At 48.6% G+C, this 17,090-nt stretch overlaps 1 protein-coding gene across 1 annotated transcript in view; it reads left to right on the top strand.

The window, feature by feature from the left end:
- Positions 1–17,090, top strand: part of LRRK1 (leucine rich repeat kinase 1) — an 83,414-nt gene that overhangs the window by 59,275 nt on the left and 7,049 nt on the right. The window contains exons 23-32 of the mRNA XM_068959062.1: positions 920–1,059; positions 2,121–2,370; positions 3,803–3,969; positions 5,024–5,221; positions 5,866–6,143; positions 6,333–6,527; positions 7,350–7,501; positions 9,104–9,221; positions 10,552–10,668; positions 15,704–16,539. Of these exons, the coding sequence (XP_068815163.1) occupies positions 920–1,059; positions 2,121–2,370; positions 3,803–3,969; positions 5,024–5,221; positions 5,866–6,143; positions 6,333–6,527; positions 7,350–7,501; positions 9,104–9,221; positions 10,552–10,668; positions 15,704–16,539 (2,451 nt within the window). The remainder of the gene's footprint in view (positions 1–919; positions 1,060–2,120; positions 2,371–3,802; positions 3,970–5,023; positions 5,222–5,865; positions 6,144–6,332; positions 6,528–7,349; positions 7,502–9,103; positions 9,222–10,551; positions 10,669–15,703; positions 16,540–17,090) is intronic.

The raw sequence follows: 17,090 nt of genomic DNA, 5'->3' as shown, positions 1-17,090 counted from the left end.
GCGTTTCGCTTGCAAACAGGTCCTTAGGTCAATGTGTTTTCCACTGAATTGTTAAACTTCACCGCTACATGGCAGCAATCCCGATCAGTGGAGGTGTGACAGGGACTTTGTGTGATAGGGACTATGGACGATGGTTGAAGCTGGCCAAGGTAGCGGACTGCTGGCTGCACGCCTCGAGAAAATCTGCCGTCCGTGTTCTTTCACAAATGCAGAGGGTAGCTGGCCACATAAAAGACCTTAATCTCTGCAGTATCTGCAGATGTATTTACTCTTCCAGTCCCTGGCAAGATAAGGAGGAACCGCTAGTGCTGTTGTGTAGCTGGAGAGCGGCAGGGCATAGCGGCTCTCCTGAGTTCGTTCAGGCAGTCTGCAGCTGAGCAGAGAGTTGGGCCTGTGCTTGAACCCTAAATTCTGGACCATGCTTGTGGTTGTACTTTATTTCCCCATGCACCAGGCTTCGGGGAGTCACACAGTAAGTTTTTTGCACAAAAACATGTTTCTCTGTGGGACTTGCACAAGAAGGGTTACAACCCTAATTTTTTCTAGACAGTTCATTTTAAGTATTATGGGGCCACTGGAATTTTATTACTGACTATTAAAGCTTTTCACCCTCCGTCATTCTGGATGGGGTATTTCTGTCAAAATGCTCTCCATCCACTTCACTGAGGCCAGCATTTTCTGTTGGTTTGGCCTTCTGTACCATTTACCCGTTGTGAGCAACCAGCATTTCTGTGCAAAACAAAGTGATCTGCAAAACAGACTGAATTGAAAATCATATGCAAAGCTAGGTTGCTTTTAATTTTGGTTACTTATAAACTGCATGGTATTTTGTAACTCAGGTTATCTGAAATAGGAAAGTTTGATGACATTGATACATCACAAAAGCTTCCTTTGGCTTTCTTGTGGCTTCCTTACACAGCGTGGAGTCTTCCGATGTGAACTGGAAAAAGAAAAAAAGTGGTGGAATTAAAATCATTTGCCAGTCAGAAGTGAGAGATTTCTCAGCAATGGCGTTCATCACAGATCATGTCAACTCTTTGATAGACCAGTGGTTTCCTGGTAAGAGGACACCTGTTGTGATTATCTGGGCAGTACTCTGTCTTTTTAACAGAAGATCCTTTGACAGGGCTCTCCAGGTGCCCGAAACTGTGTGTTAAATGAAGACCCCTCAGGCTCTTACAGTCTCAAGCCAATAAAGTTTGAGAAAAGCTGATAACCAGCAGACAGATCATAACTCTTTGCCAGCACACCTTGGGGTAGACATAGTGTCTTTCAGTCTTTCAATTACAGCAAACACAAATGAAATATTACAGTGCAAACAGGACCTGCTTCTATAGAAATCCAAGACAGACTCCTCCAGTGCTCATAGTCAGGGCAGGATTTGGCCCAAACCACTTGATACTCTCTCTTACTGGCCAAACTCATTTTGGCACCAGCTGGGGTTGGCATTTTACCCGTAAATTGCCATTTCTAACACCCTATAATTTATAAAATTGGTATGTGAGAGGCGTGAGTGAATATGATACCAAGGACTCTGTGCCAAGGTAACTTCCTTGACTCTAGCAGTTGTTTATACTGTGATCAGCAGAGATCCTGTTGTTACCCAGTGGGCTGTTTGCAACCCCAAATACGCTTTTTAAAAAAACAAAACAAAATCTGAAGTAGCCTTTTGTCATCCCACACGGGTCTAGGAAACAATGCCAAAATCTGTTTTTTGGAGGTTCTCTTGAGACAGAGTGGCGCACTCTCACCTAATCATTTTCTGCACTTTACAAAGACAAAACAAAATTTACTTGCCATTGGATTAAAATAATGATAATATTAATCTCTGAGGCTTGAGGAGAGCCATGACTTCAAAGGCTCTGGCCTGGATTCACCCCACCTAATTGCAGGTATTTAATGGAGCCTGTGAACCACAGAATCCCCCCATGGTTGGTGGGAAAGGTGGGAATCTCCCAAAGGTTTGGTCTCAGTGGGATTTGAGTTTCTGCTGGAGGGACTGAAGACATTGCCTGTAAGGGAGTCCAGGGCAGCCTGTGTTCCTACCTTTGGTGCAGCTGCATTTGGATGCGCTAGGAGTTGCGTGGGTTACGTTTTCTGTTTGCTTGTTTGGTTTTAAGCCCTCACGGCCACTGAGAGCGACGGCACGCTGCTGATGGAGCAGTATGTGCCCTGCCACATCTGCGCCGCTTCCAGGCCGGAGCAGAACGAGTGCGGTGAGAAGGCGGAGGAGGCGCAGTACTTCAACATGGAGGACTGTGTCCTCACTGCCATAGAGCTGGACTGCATCACCTGTCCGAACCACCCAGATGTCCCCGTTTCTCTCCAAGAGCTGGTGCCAGAGCTTTTCATGACAGATTTTCCTGCCAGGTAATGTCATTTGGCAGCCTTCGGTTGAATTTCAGTGTGCCTAGGTAATTCGGTTGGTTTTCTTCTAAGACATTCCTACTAGAGGAACAAACTCATCCACTCTTGATCCCGGCTCTGACAGTCCATCCCAAACTGCACTCCTCACTTGCTCCGGCAGTTGCTCTGTGCTGATCCAAGACATCACTCTGGAATCACCGAAAGTCTCCTTTTAAAGCTGTCACTGTCCTGTATTGCCCCGTATAACATAGTCCGGCCAGAGTTTTCTGTAGCTGGAGTCTTCCTGGGATCCCAGTTAGGCACCAGATAGGACATTCTAATACAGCACCAGCGAAACAGTTTGCTGTTGTGGCACAGCCGGATTGGCGCTGAAATCACCTTTAGTTTTGAAAAGCCTTTAGGTCAGTGCGTTTATTCTAGCTGCCGCTGCAGAGTTCACATTGGGGTTGAGACTGTCGCGTGCGGAGCGGTAGTGTGGCCGTCCTGAACAGCGCAGCAGCTCTTCTCTCCTGGCAGCAGCACGGCCAAATCTTTAAGCTGCTTAACTGCATTTGCCGGAGGAATTCACTCGTGTATCCCCTATTGCTTGGTGTGCAGTGAGAGGCTTGCTGACACCAGCGGGACAGCAGACCTATGTCCCTTCCAGTTCACGCTGTCTCAGACCCCTTTCAGCCCGTGCAGAGCTGTGAGACCTCCAGAGCAAACTGCATCCTCCCGGCTGCCGGCGGGGCTTTCTGTGCTGCCCTCACGTTTGGTGTGGCAGCCAAAGCAAAATGTTAACAGCCGCCTTTCCTTTTTCGGAGTGGTTTTAATGGTCGTTCCGGGCAAAAACCCCTGCAGCCCATCCCGCTGGCCCTGCTCGGAGTGTTATCTCCCAGAGATTTATTTGACTGGCGCAAGGCAAGTGGAGATGGTTGAAGTATGAACGGCTGTAAAAGCAGTCTGAGGAAGAGTGGGGAGATGATGAATTGCAGCCTGGGAACAGTAAGTTGGTTTGAATAATCAGGTCTTGGAGTGGGGGGCTGTTCATAAACATCCTGTCCAGCCTCAGAAGAGGAGAGAGGGACAGGAGGTAGAGGAAGCAAAAACCTATTAATGCAGATAAATATAATAAATCTGTACCTGTGTCATCTGCTTGGAAAGAGAGCTTATGCACTTTCCAGATCGTATTTGATTCTTGCAGGATAAACTGCTTCAATAAAAAGCCTTTTTTGGCTTATTTGCCCAAGTTGCTTTTTCTGCAAGAAACCTATTGTACGACGTGAGCCAGCGTACTTTGAGATGACCAAGGTAGTTTAGGTAATCCTATCTTCTCAGCAGAAAAGACAAGAACCTGTTAGGGATCTGTGAAAGTGGAAATCACATTAAACACATAAATCTACAGTGCTTTTAAAACTTTTCTTTTAATTAAAAAGCCCCAATCTCTTTTTGGCAGACTATTCCTGGAAAATAGCAAGCTGGAATACAGCGAAAATGAAAACAACGTTCTTGGCCAGGGTGGAAGTGGGACCGTTATATATCGGGCACGATACCAAGGAAAACCAGTGGCCGTGAAGAGATTTCAGATTAAAAAATGCAAGGGTTCTCCTACTTCAGCAGCAGGTACAGTACACAGAATCCTTGTCTGGGGATTGGCTCCGCAACCTGCGCTCGCAAGCTAGGACTGAAGAGCCTTCGCTCTCCAAAGTGCTGGCAACACGTATTTAAATACGCCTTTGAAGTATATATCAAAATTGGTGTGTGTTTGTGGAGGAAGAGGATGTATCTTAGAGTCCGTCACGAAAGCACTTGTAAGAGATGGCAGTGATGGTCACTGGCAGCGCAGGAAGCTTCTCTCCTGCAGGTCACTGAGTGAGTGGACTTGCAGGGAGCCAAGGCAGAGCCCTCGATTGGGGTGGGAGGCAAGCCTTCGCCTCCTGCTCCCAAGCTAGTTGGCAATGAGAAGTGTGGATTTGTATGGGTTTACACTAAGGACTTGTGGGTCTCTGCCTTTGAATAAATAAATCATTTACTCCGTCTGTGCCATCACCTGCACAAAGGGAATGGGGAGTCCTGCTCAGTCTGCAGCTCCTCCAGGCGGGGATGGGCATGCATGCTGCATGTGCCCGGTGTTAAGTCCAGGTTCCTGATAGAGGGTCAGTCCATGGCCGGAAGGAACGGGGAAAGTGCCTCACTTACTTACCTTATTTTTATCAGTGAAGGGGAAAGGTGCAGTAACCGCTGTGCTGTGGAAGAGACCAGCTGCTGTCTCAATGACACGTACCTCTTAGGAAGACCACCGCTGAGGGGGGTACTTGCCTGAACAGCCTTTGGTGCCCCTTGGCAGAGGACCAAGTCCTGCAAATGGTCTCTATTCTGGCAAGGCAGCTGGGAAAGGGAGGGAAGAGTCCTTCCACTGAAGGGTCTGCAGTGTAGCATCCACACCCAGAGAGTCCCTGCTTCAAAAAAACACAGTATGGGCTTTCCAAAATCATCTGGGTGATACGCGCCAGCAGCTAATGCACCAGCATGGGAATGCAGTTGAAAGCCCCGCTGTCAGCGTAGTCCCAGATACTGCCTTCCTCCTGCAGCATTTGCTCACTGAGTGCACCCTGCAAAGAGTTTCTAACTTGGCTTCTCAGCTGGGCAGTAAGGAGGGGTTTATGTATCTTGCCAGATACCATGCTGAAACACCTGAGAGCCATGGATGCCATGAAGAACTTCTCCGAGTTTCGCCAGGAGGCCAGCATGCTGCACTCGCTGCAGCACCCCTGCATCGTCTCCCTCATTGGCATCAGCATCCACCCGCTGTGCTTCGCCCTGGAGCTGGCCCCGCTGGGCAGCCTCACCACTGTCCTGTCTGAAAACTCCAAAGGTAGAAGCGTGGTCTGCCCCGGGAGAATTCACTCTCTGAGTTACTGCAGTGACAAATGGTCATCAACACTGAAACTGCAGTTTGGTTACTGAAGGGGATTTTTTTTTCCAGACTAGGGGAAGTGGGAGGGATGGAATTGCTCTTAAGCTGTGCCTTTGGGAACCTAGTCAAAATTGATGCTCAGGCTTTTCAAAGCTACTTTCGAAACCTAGTTTTTCAGTTTCTCTGCCAATTAATAAGAACTGCATCTCACTTTAATGCTGCATATATAATTCCATGTTCTCCCTACAGATGAGTGTCTGGGGCTCTAAATTCTCTTGTAGATATCTGCATTTCTGTCACTGTCGAATGACACTAATTCCGAGATAGAGTGAGGCCATCTGACCCTCTTGGCACCTTGGCTTTGTCAGCTTTGAGTTGAACACTAAATTTCACAAGAGGGTTTAGGGTCTCGAAGTGAAAGGGTTTTAAAAAATCTAATGCAACCGTCGGACATGTGTGTAGTAACATGAACGATATCATTGCAAATTGCGGCAGCGAGTGATGCTTTAAAAGGTGGCTAGTTATCAGTTTGAAAGGGGGAAAAAAAAAAAAGCAGCTGTTACAATTATAAGAACTGCAGACAAGCGTTTCCTTTGCGGCAGGGTCTTCCTTTGTGCCACTGGGGCACATGCTGACACACAAAATAGCATACCAGATCGTAACGGGCCTGGCCTACCTGCATAAGAAGAACATCATCTTCTGCGACCTGAAGTCGGACAATATTTTGGTGTGGTCCCTGGATGTTAAAGAGCCCGTCAACATCAAGCTCTCTGACTACGGGATCTCGCGGCAGTCGTTCCATGAAGGTGCGCTTGGCGTGGAGGGCACACCGGGCTACCAAGCCCCCGAGATCAGGCCTCGCATAGTGTATGATGAAAAGGTAACTGTGGCGTTTCGGCAAGGGCAGCCCCTGGGCGACAGCAGTGGGGGCTGACTTGCTGCGTGGGGCTTGATTCCCCACTAAAGGTGGTGCTGGCATGCAGCACTGGCTCTCGCACCGCAGCTTTCCTCGCTCCCCGCTGCACCCGCGGAGGGAGGTTTGCTCTTTTCTCTCTGGCGCTGGCTCTAGGTCGACATGTTCTCATACGGGATGGTGCTGTATGAGCTGCTGTCTGGTCAGCGGCCTGTGCTGGGACAGCACCAGCTCCAGATTGCGAAGAAGCTGTCCAAAGGGATCCGTCCTGTCCTTGGGCAGCCGGAAGAGGTGCAGCTATACAGGATGCAGGCACTCATGATGGAGTGCTGGGACACTAAGCCAGAAAAGGTAGGGGACAACCCTCATGACCAGTTTTTGCTGAGCAAGTAGCTGTGGGATCTGGCAGCCCTGTTCACGCCGGAGGGCTAGGCTCTCTCCTGGTGCGGCAGACCTGCTCCAAAGCCACTACTGGAGTGGTGCCCATTTCCTGCCCCTGCTTGATTTGGCCCTGAACTTCCATTGACTTAAACTTTTATGAATGAAACAGTGGCAGGTTGGTGGCCTTAGACATGTGGAGTGACACGAAGGCCCCTTGACGTCAGTGGCAGTTAGGCCATTGGTTTCACCAAGGCGAGACATCACCCATAATTTCTAGTAGTAGCTACAGTAGCATGCTGTGAATATAACTACAAAGACCTCAGAAACCCTGAGATTATAAAATGTGATGTTAGGGGATAAGAAGAGGGTTTAAAACATGGACAAAAGAGCTTATGCTGTATTATATTTGTCGTTAATTATAACTTGGAGTTTCAGAGCTCCTGTGCTTCACGCAAAGGTCAGTTCAATTTGCACGCAACTAGACAGTGCCATGAGACTGGGTCAGCTTCCTAGATTCTTAAAGCTGAAGAAGAGAAAGACAGACCTAACCGTGGAAGTAAGGAAGAGGTTTGATCTTCAGTGTCCGGGATGCAAAGGATGCTAAGAGCCAATGAGATTGGATTTGTAAGGAGAGTTTGGTGCAGATTTGAGTACCTAGCAGGAGCTTTGATTTTAAAAGTCCCACTTCCTGGCTCTCTCTGTTAGTAAATAGTGATTATTATGAATCTGTTATTTATTCTGGACTTCCAAGTATCTGTATGATACATGTCATTTTCTTTTCTTTCCCCACAGCGTCCACTGGCCACTTCTGTGGTAGGACAGATGAAAGATCCGACCTTTGCAACTTTCATGTACCTGCTGTCCTGCGGGAAGCAGTCTTCCTTCTTCTGCTCCCAAGGACAGGAGTATACTGTGGTGTTCTGGGATGGGAAGGAAGACACAAGGTTAGATGGCTCATATTGGTCATTTCTTTCTTTTCTTTTAACGTAAAAATCCTTCAGTGTCTTTGCGTATGCCACTGGGCTGGGGGGTAAAGAAGGTGAAAGTCAGTTTGGAGGAATGCCAAGGATACACTGAACAGTGTTTTCCCCAACTCTTTTAATTGGGAACAGTGGTTGCTTTATAAAGGGTATTTAATGAGCTTAACTCTGCTTCAGTTAATATGTGGAGAAGATTAGGGCAGTGTAATGATTCACACACAGGATGAAGCACTTGCACATGAGAACAGACGTGTTCTGCCTTTCCTAATGAGGCCATTTAACACTAAACCTTTCCTAATTGAAACTGCAGGTCCCTCTCTGTTCTGCAAAGCAATTAAGCACATGCTAACATCCTATTGAAATCATCAGGAGTTAGCCACATGCCTGAAGGTCCATGTGCATCCAAGTGTGTGCTTCCAGTAAAATGTGTGTTATACCGAAGAGGCATGAGCTTTAAATGTTATTAAATTGTGACTGAGGCGATGGTGTTTTGCTCAGCCACATGTGACCCATGGCTGGTCAGGCTTTTTATGGATGTTATGGATTTTTATAGCCCCTTTTTTATTTGGAAACCATTCACAAACTGGTATGAAATTTATATTAATGTATTCATTATTCATAAGCATTAACCTAATGGGAAGGGTACGTGATCTGTTCATGAACTGTTTGCTTTGCTCTGTGTGGCGCCTGGTCAGTCATTCTGGGCAGACAGTATAACTATTCGTGCTAAAACTGGTGAAACACACGGGACTCACAGATGTATGTTGAATACGTGGATGTTGTCCAGATATTCACAGCAATATATCTCAGTGAATCTGCTTCCTGACTGGACAGTTGAATTGCTGGAGACTGCTGAATAACAAATGTCTTACATCTGACAGATTTCAGGATGTGTAATCGCTTGTGCTACAGTTGGTAAAACATCTGGGGCTCACAGATGCGATTGTGAATATCCAGTTGTTCAAACACCCAAACACAAAAAACTTCCCCAAACTCATAACAAATGCAATCCTTTTAGTTACAAAAGTATGAATTAGTCATATTTGTAAATGGTTTTATCAGGTTGCAACTCTTTGCTCTTACTTGAGAGAACAGTGCTGTTTTGTTTGTGCCCTAGAGCAAGCACTGAAGTGAGGTAATATTGAGGCAGCGCACTTGGAGAATAAGCGCATATTCTCCTGAGACTCTAACGGGGAAGAAGGGCTAAGACCTCCCAGCTCTTAATTACTGCCGTTCAGCTGGAGCAATTTGTCTCGCAGCTGAATTATAGCAGCAGACTGCGTAAGTGCTCCGAATCCATTTCAGTGCAAAGTCAGATGGCTTCGTTTCGGTCTCCCCCGAGGCCACTGCGTGTCTGCCGCCTGGGGAGGAGCAGGGGCGTCTCTGGGTTCCCCTCCCTTTGCGACAGCCTTTGGGAGGCTGGCGAGTCTTGCGGCATTGCCCGCACCTGCAGGGTCTGTCTCAAGCACTGATCATAGCACATCCCGGCCAAATGCCCCGAGTACCATCCTGTAGTGGTTTGCAGGCGAGCTGCTCGCTGTAGCGAACTGCGTTTGCTCCTTTCAGAAACTACACAGTGGTGAATCCTGAGAAAGGAGTGATAGAAGTGGAGCGGATGAGCTGCCCAGGAATGAAGCTGTGCTGCCAGTTAAAATTTCAGAACGCTCTCTGGGCCGCCACGGAGGTAAGTGTCGCCTGAGCCTCACTGCCCCGCCAAAGACGGGCTTCCTTAGGAGAGACAACACGTCGAGAGAACGAGCCTATTAAATTTGTAGAGCCAGGAGTCTCAGGTGAGCAGCCTGAGTTTGCATCTGCCATCGCCTGGTGTACTGTTTCCGTCTGTCATGTAGCTGAGATCTAGGTAGAAATCATGCCTCCTGGTGTTCAAAGCGGTCATGGGAATCTCAGCTTTGCAGGGTGAAACTCTCCAGGTTGTGGCATATCAGTCCTGAGGGTTTCATCTGGTAAGTGTCCTTGTCTGTAAGTGATAACGGGAGGCAGTGAGAGAAACCATGCATTATGGGTGGGGTTTTGCAGAAGGCCTGAGGGACTTGAAAATTGGTGGGAATTGGTACCCAGCTTTTCTATTCACCGTGGAAAACCGCGGCTAAAAAGATAAAGACTGAGTGAGCATGGCTGATTTCTCTCTCTGGGCCTCTGTCTGCTCTCCAGAAAGAGCTGTGTTAAGTGTCAGCCGGTTGACGCAATCGTTTGACACAAAACGAATAAAAAGAAGCTAAAACAAATGGAAGCATATTCCTAAAATTCAAAGAGGGTAAAAAGGCCACGCGTGCAGAATGAATAATGTGTGTTGGTTTATTCACTCAGCCCTAGTATGGATGCTGGAATTTAGTGAAAGTTATGATTTTTTTCTCCCCTTAGGAGAGTAAGGTATTTTGACTCTTTATGTCATCCCAAATCAAGGCAAAGTTCAAATATTTCCTTTTTTTTTTTTTCTTCATAAAAAGAAGTGTAGAAAGATTACAATTCAGAAACCTTAAAGCATTTTATTTCCACCCTTTTGATCAAAATTAAATGCGTTGCTGTTCTCCACATTGGATATTCTATTTCAGTTTGGTAGAATTACAGGGTGTAGAGCAGGTGTAATTTCACGTGCAAAGTAACATTAGCTTTACTTGAAATGACAGGTTAATGCAAAATAACATACATGTTTGAATTTTCTTGGCACGTGTTCTGACCTGCTTCGGTAGATTCATGCAGAGTCAGGGACATCAAATGCTGTTTTAGACACGATAATAAAACTCCTGTGGTGTTGATTTTGGTGGCTTTTGGATAGTGCATGTATCACCCATAGCCGTTCGGGGGAAGGCAGTACCCTCTTTCCACCCGCAGACATGGCAGATGCTCTCCAGCAAAATGAAACCTAGGCTCTGACTATCCAGAAATGCAAATAAAAACTCTTTGGGGAGCCACTTTGATCTTGCTCTGGTCTCAAATTGTGGAAGTCATGAAAGATGACTGAAATCCGTGGGGTTTTATGTTCTCTTTGGCAGGACCAGAAGATTTCTGTGTACGGGCTGCAGGGCATGTGTCCTCTGAAGGTGCCGCAGAAGGGCTTAGACACTCCCGCTACCGTGAGCTGCTTCCTGGTCATGCCTGTCATCAAAAAGGTAAGCAGGGACCTAGTGAAACCCAGGCTATCTGCTCCTGGGGCAGGCTGCCAGCGCTAGGGCTGCTCGTCTCTAGCTGATGTCGAAGGACTTTGCAATGCCCAGGAATGATTTGGCAGTGCGAGGAGAAGGTTTCCAGGCCTCTGTGCCTCTGCCAGCAGAGCAGAAGACAGAGGTGTGGGCATGAACCCGAGTCAGGGGACCGGAGCTGGCGCTTCCGGTCCTGCTGGGAGAACACTCCAAATATATGTGATTCCTCCGCAAGGAAGTTTTCCAGCTGCGTTTCCACATCGCTGGAAGAGAAGGTTTAGTCTGATCAAGCAAAGTGGAGGGGACATGAATGAATAATTAGAGTAGACATTCGTTAACCGCTGATGCAAGGCTTGAGTTTATCCTAGCTCTTGTACCCACTCCTTTCCTGGTGTGTGTGCGTGCTGCTGTTTGTGTGCATAATCACCTTTAAATATTATCTGCTTAGCCACACTTCCCCTTATTTTTGGATGAGAACATTTAGATAACAAAGGCAGCCAACTGTTACCCTCGTGTGGGTAATGACAAAAGTTATATGCTATCTGTCTGGTTCTGGAAATGCTAACACCCAGTTATTGGCAAGCGAAATCTGACATTACTGCCTACTGCGGGCGAGTCTTGGGAGATGTATAAAAAGTGTTTTCTGGCTAAATTACCTCCGGTTTGCTTACAGCCACCTGGAATAAAAACATATAATTATGTTCCAACATTATTGGTAGCTGTGTAGTTTTTGCAAATGCCAGCAGACTGGTGTGTGTCTAAAAGCTCAATATGGAGCGGTTCTCAGAGTGACAGTGGAACTGTTTTATACCATGTGTCCGGTCTGCGTTATTGTCCCTTTTTGACTTGTTTGCTCAGACTGCTGCATGGCCGTGGACTGGCAGATGGTTAGTGTAAGGTGGACCGCTTCACTTCCAACCATGCTCTAAGTAGGACTGAAGTAGGGCTCAGAGCTCAGGTTGGCACAGGGATGGATTTCACCCGCCGGCAGGCTGCCTCTGTCGGCTTTCTTTGGCTCTCAGACCTGCAGCATTTCTCCTCCGCGCGGTTTCATTTCTGATGTGCAGGGCGAGTTTCTTTGTCGTGCTGCCTGAGGTTTTGTCGAGCATGGGGAACGAGCCTTTCCCTTTCAGCTTTTCCACTGTCATAGAGCTTTGCAGAGCCGTTCCTCAGGGCTTACGAACGGCTTGATGTCTCCCGGTTTCTATTTTCAGTGTGTGGCTTGCCTAGGAAATGTCATAAATAATGCCAGGCCCTACAATAGGAATATTGAGTCTAGACACCTCCCTTCCTCCCCCGACCCTACCCAAGCTTCCAGCAATCCACAGCCCTTCGGCACACTCCTTCTTAGCTTATTGGACTTACTTTTTCCTCTCTCCTTTCTATGAATGAATTTGGCAGTGAAATGGCCACACCAGCAGCCATGGCGATGTGCAGAGCAGGTTGGCAGGAAACTCGACCGTTTTTCGAAACAGCCAGTTCTTCCAGAACAGCTAAGTGGAAAGGCCGAAGTTACACTTGTCAGACTCGCTGCGCAGAGCAGTGAGTTATGGCAAAGTTATCAAATAGTAATTATTGTCTGGTGGAGAAGAGAGACGCTCGCTATGGGAACGTGGGCCTTTCCCAAGGAAGAAAGCCATGTAGCTGATGGCATGGGAGGTAACTTGCTGAGGCTGGGTGCTGGGAAGGGGAATTCTTTATAATCGCCTCGGGAAGCCTGATCCAAAAGAAATAATTTCCAGCACTTAGTTTTTCATCCAAAAGAAGCATCATGGAAATTTAAGAGCAGCAGAGAGGGGCCCAGAATCCAAAACTCGGCCTCTGAGGAAAAATCATGTAAAATTTAGCTTTTTGTGTAATTTTATGTCACCGGTGTCATCACCTTTGGCAAACAAGAAAAATTCCCTGTGAATCTCGTTTCAGAAAAACAAATAAGCAAGCAAATAGGTTAAAAGAGCAAAAGAAGATGCTTTCTAATTGGCGTGTAGCAGTCTTGCAAAGAAACCTTGAGGAGGAGAGAAACGTGAAGGTGTGCGAGGCTCTGGCCTCGTGCAAAAAAAAAAAAAAAAAAAAAAAAAAAGCTGGAGCAGGCGAGAACAAAAGCTGCATTTAAAAGCTGCAGCCTGCCGCAGCATGTCCGGTGCCAGCCCTGCGGGGAAGGAGGGGACGATGTGACCAAGACCGCGGTGTCGGGGGCTTTTGGACCTGCTCGGGGTGGCCTCGGCAGCGGCGCTGAGCCTCGCTCCAGCCCGGCCGGGGGGACAGGCTGGCCGGAGGCGGCTCGTGGGTGCTGCGCGGAGCGGCGCGGCGCGGCCCCGCTCCGAGGCTTCCTCGCCGGCACGGCAGGACTCCTGGCACGACAGAGACTGCCAGTGCAGCTCTGCTGCCGTGTTTTTCTTGGCTCCTCGCGGAGCTGAAATGTTGAAAACGAATTCTGAGAAAGTTACTTAAGGTTTCTGCAGTCTGCTGCCCTGCCTGCATTTGGTTGCTGTTTTATTACCCAGATTCGGAGGGTTTTGCCTGGCTGCCATGCCACACCAGCACCTAATAAAGTCTGGCGAGTCGGCCCTGGGGACGGGTGACCTTCGCAGTGTTTTCAAAGAAATGGGTTGCTGGCAAAAGGATAGTCGCATCAGGACAGGAATACTTGCTCCTTGTTTCCTAAATAAGGAGGTAACATCAGTGGCTGGATAAAGCAGGTTCTGGTCTCCAAGGCTGTGAGTAATAAGTGCCTCTAAGCATAAAATGCCTTCCAAATTTGCTTGCACTGTTGTGACATCCTAGGACCGGCTGAGATTTGGCAGGGTTAGCATAATTAGCAAAGCGGAGCGGGTATAACTGATGCAGCTCTGCCGATTGCAGCGTTGATTTCCCTGTGCGGGGAGAATTTGGCCTGTTAAATCCAACAGGGAGCCTTGATGCTGTTTTGCAGTAGCTGACGCTAATCAAGGAAATCAAAATATTTTTTTCTGAAGACTATGCTTGGATAATTCATCATTCTCAAATCAAACACGAGAAAGCCACAGAGAACTGTGAAGGCTTAATAGTGTCTCCTGCTGAGGTAGGAACAGTTGGAGTTGACGTACCCACCTTACATTTAAGGAAGCCGGCTTAAGTACAGTAGCAGTGTAGCTGTGGCATCAGGGAACTCATGGGCCTCTTAAAACATGGCTGATAATGCAACTGGACAATAATGTCCTGTAGGTCATTGAAAAGATGAAATTATACCTTTTAATGTCAGATGTTCCCATTTTGATTTAAATTTTTCGTTTTTGTAAGAAATACTTAGTATGCAGGGTCCTTCGAATTGGAGAAGTTGGACCATTTTCACCAGAGAAACGTGGGCTGCTCTGCTGTTTTCTTCTGTTTTAAATAATCAAACTCCTTCCAAAAGGAAAAAAAATAATCCCAGCTTGTGCAAAGCCGCATGCCATGTTCCAACCAACTGATGCAACTCCCTGGCAAGTCCAGATCCAGGAGACTTTGCACCGGATCCACATGGCAGCAGGGACATGGCACCGAACGCTGCAGGCCATTTGGGTTTCTTTTAATTAGTGGTTGGAGAATTAGGGCAGGACTGAGTTAGAGTGTAAGTCCAAGGCCATTTCACAACTTTCCACTTGCTTCCCTAGTTTTTCCCCTTGCAGTAAAACTCTGCTGTGATTTGAATTAGTCACACGGTCTCCGCACACTCGTGGTTTTACTGAGATGTCGCATGCAAATAATGTGGTTTTGTCCAACACTCTTTAGGAGCCCTGCAAACAATACTAACACTAAACTAATATTTACCCCTGTGCTATCTGCCCCTTGATATCCGAGTTCATTGAGATACTGATTTTGGTCTCTATGGACTTAAACAGCCGGGGAGCAATCTCTACGGGGCTGGCATAACCAGGATCCGTGGCAGGGCGCAGGTTTTCTGTCGGTGCATGAGCAGCAAGGGGTGCCGGTGGGTGCCTGTCGGCTCTCGCGGGGCAGGAGGCATCGCCGGCATCCGGGCATGCCGGGAAGGAGTCTCCGCGGGTGGTGGTGGTGGTGTCGGGTCCGCTGTGCTGTCGTGTGGGCACGTTGATAGCTTTACTCTGCGTGGTCCAGCCGGATGTTATAACAACAGCAGAAAAAACCCTGGGCAAAAGGGTTTTTTTCTTTTTTTAGAATTCATTGCTCTGGGGGGAGGAAACAGAAAGGCCTTTGAGGTAGGTATGGTTTTATCTGCTTCCCAGGTGGGGAAGTGTCTGGTGAAGCCTGGAGGCTGCAGGGAGTTTTGTCCCCAGGAGACCTGTTTCCCAGTCTGCGCGGCAGCGCTTGCTCCATCCGCGCAACTGCGCCAGGCTGCAGGAGCCGGACTCTGGCGGCCGCGGCCATCTCGCGGCTCTGCACCGGGCTGTGATGCCTGGCCTCGGCCCCGCTCACGCTGCCGGGGCGCCCATCGGAGCGGCGTCGGGCCGGGCGCCACAGGGCCCAGCGCTCTCGGGCCTTCTCCCGTCCAACCCATCTGTCCGCGCAGAGGCAGCTTGTCTCAGGGCCCGCAACGTTCCCCGCTGCGCTTGGCAGCTGGTTTTTTGAGCTGCCGGATTGTCTCTGTCTTTCCGTTTCCCCCTGCCTTTCTTCCATTCCTCTCCTAGCCACGCCGATAGCAAAAGCTGCATGGTGCTTTCCTCCTTTTTGGAAGTGAGCCGGGTTTCTACAGCTGGATTCCTGGGACCACGATGGCTGTCTCTGAACATATTCCAGCCCAAATTTGTTAACCTTCAGGGCAGGCTGCCAGGTCCTATCCTTCGTTGCCAGTAACGTGAGAGGTGATACTGGGAGAGAGGAGTATGGCTCTGCAGCGGCTTGTATGTAATAACTTCTTTTTATGCTGCTGTTATCACTGAGTGATTTGGGGAAAGTTATTAGCCTACTTACAAGATTGGGAGAGGCAGCCAGGGCCTGGGATTGAAAGCTCTTGTATTGAACAGGAGTAAAAAATCCAGAGAGCGAATCTCCTGCCTCTTCCTTGCAGAACTCCTACGTGGTGCTGGCCGGCTTATCCGATGGACTTGTAGCAGTGTTTTCAGTGGCACAGGGCATCCCAGGGGACAGCTGCTCCTACCTGTGCTCCCACACGGCGAACAGGTCCAAATTCAACATTTCTGACGACGACCCCCGGCAGAACCCGTACCCCGTGAAGGCCATGGAGATAACCAACAGCGGAGCGGAGGTCTGGTACAGCAATGGCCCCGGCGTTCTCATCATCGACTGCGCCACCATGGAGATCAGCAGGAGGCTGGAGCCCTTCAGCCCCCCTTCGGTGATCACGTCCATCGCGTGCAACTCCGAGTGCCACGGGGAGGAGGTGGTGTGGTGTCTGGACGATAAAAGCAACTTCCTGGTGATGTATCACGTTACCACCTACCAGCTCTGTGCGCGCTACTTCTGCGGAGACTGCAGCCCCCTCAGAGACATGTTTACGATCCAGCAGCCTTCTGCAGCCATCCCAGCTACGACACCGATAAACCGCAAAGCTCTGGAGAGGAACTCACTGGTGGATATGAGCATTATCTACAGCCCAGAGGTTGGCACCCAGATCCTAAACCATCAGGACTCACTCACAGATTATTGCTCTGTGTCTTCCTACTCCTCCTCGCCTCCTAACAGGATAACCCAGTCCTCCTCCAGCCTGCCCAGCTCGCCCATGAGCTCTTCTAGTGCACCACTTTCCACAGATTTTGAGGAGTGTGACAAATTTCAGGAACTGAAGCCTTCCCCAGACCATGATGCTATGCCTGCTGGTGACAACACGCAGCATCTCCAAGCTGTGAAGATTCTTCCGGTCAAAGACCTCATATGGATCCCCAGGTAGGTAGGGTCACTTATTAAAGCAACTTCATCGCAAACCTTCCTGGGCTGAGTGTGAAATGAGCCTGAGCCAGTGGAAGGTCCAGGAACTTTTGCCTCCCCAGTATGATGCATCTGCCCAGGAATCAACTTGTCATGAAGACACGATGCACCCAGTACACTGGTGCATCTTTTTTTTTCAACTGCTTTTTAAGGATTATCTAGTGTCAGGCAGAATGGTTAAATCTAAGGTTGTAGGGACTTGCTTTCAGCAGAATGAAAAAGTAGGTGGAGAGAGTAAAAGCTCTTTTTCCCCAGCTGCTGAGGAAACAACAAACGGAGGCAGCTTCCTCGCTCCCATTGCAGCTCTGGCAAGTCCCATCCCCTCCAGCTGGGCTTGACCCTGACCGAGATTATCGGGCATCTGATCTTGACTGACACAAGGACACTCACTGTAGTAGATTCAGGATGCCCCTTGGTGGCATCGTGGTGCTCCTTCCCAGCAGAAGGTCTGGTACGGAGAGGAGGGGTTTGAAGCGCAGGGGATGGATATTTAACCTGTATTGTCCCTG

Source organism: Struthio camelus, chromosome 12, assembly GCF_040807025.1.
Source record: "Struthio camelus isolate bStrCam1 chromosome 12, bStrCam1.hap1, whole genome shotgun sequence".
Classification (NCBI taxonomy): domain Eukaryota; kingdom Metazoa; phylum Chordata; class Aves; order Struthioniformes; family Struthionidae; genus Struthio; species Struthio camelus.
Note: the sequence above shows the minus strand (reverse complement) of the source record. Positions and strands in the feature narration are given on the sequence as shown.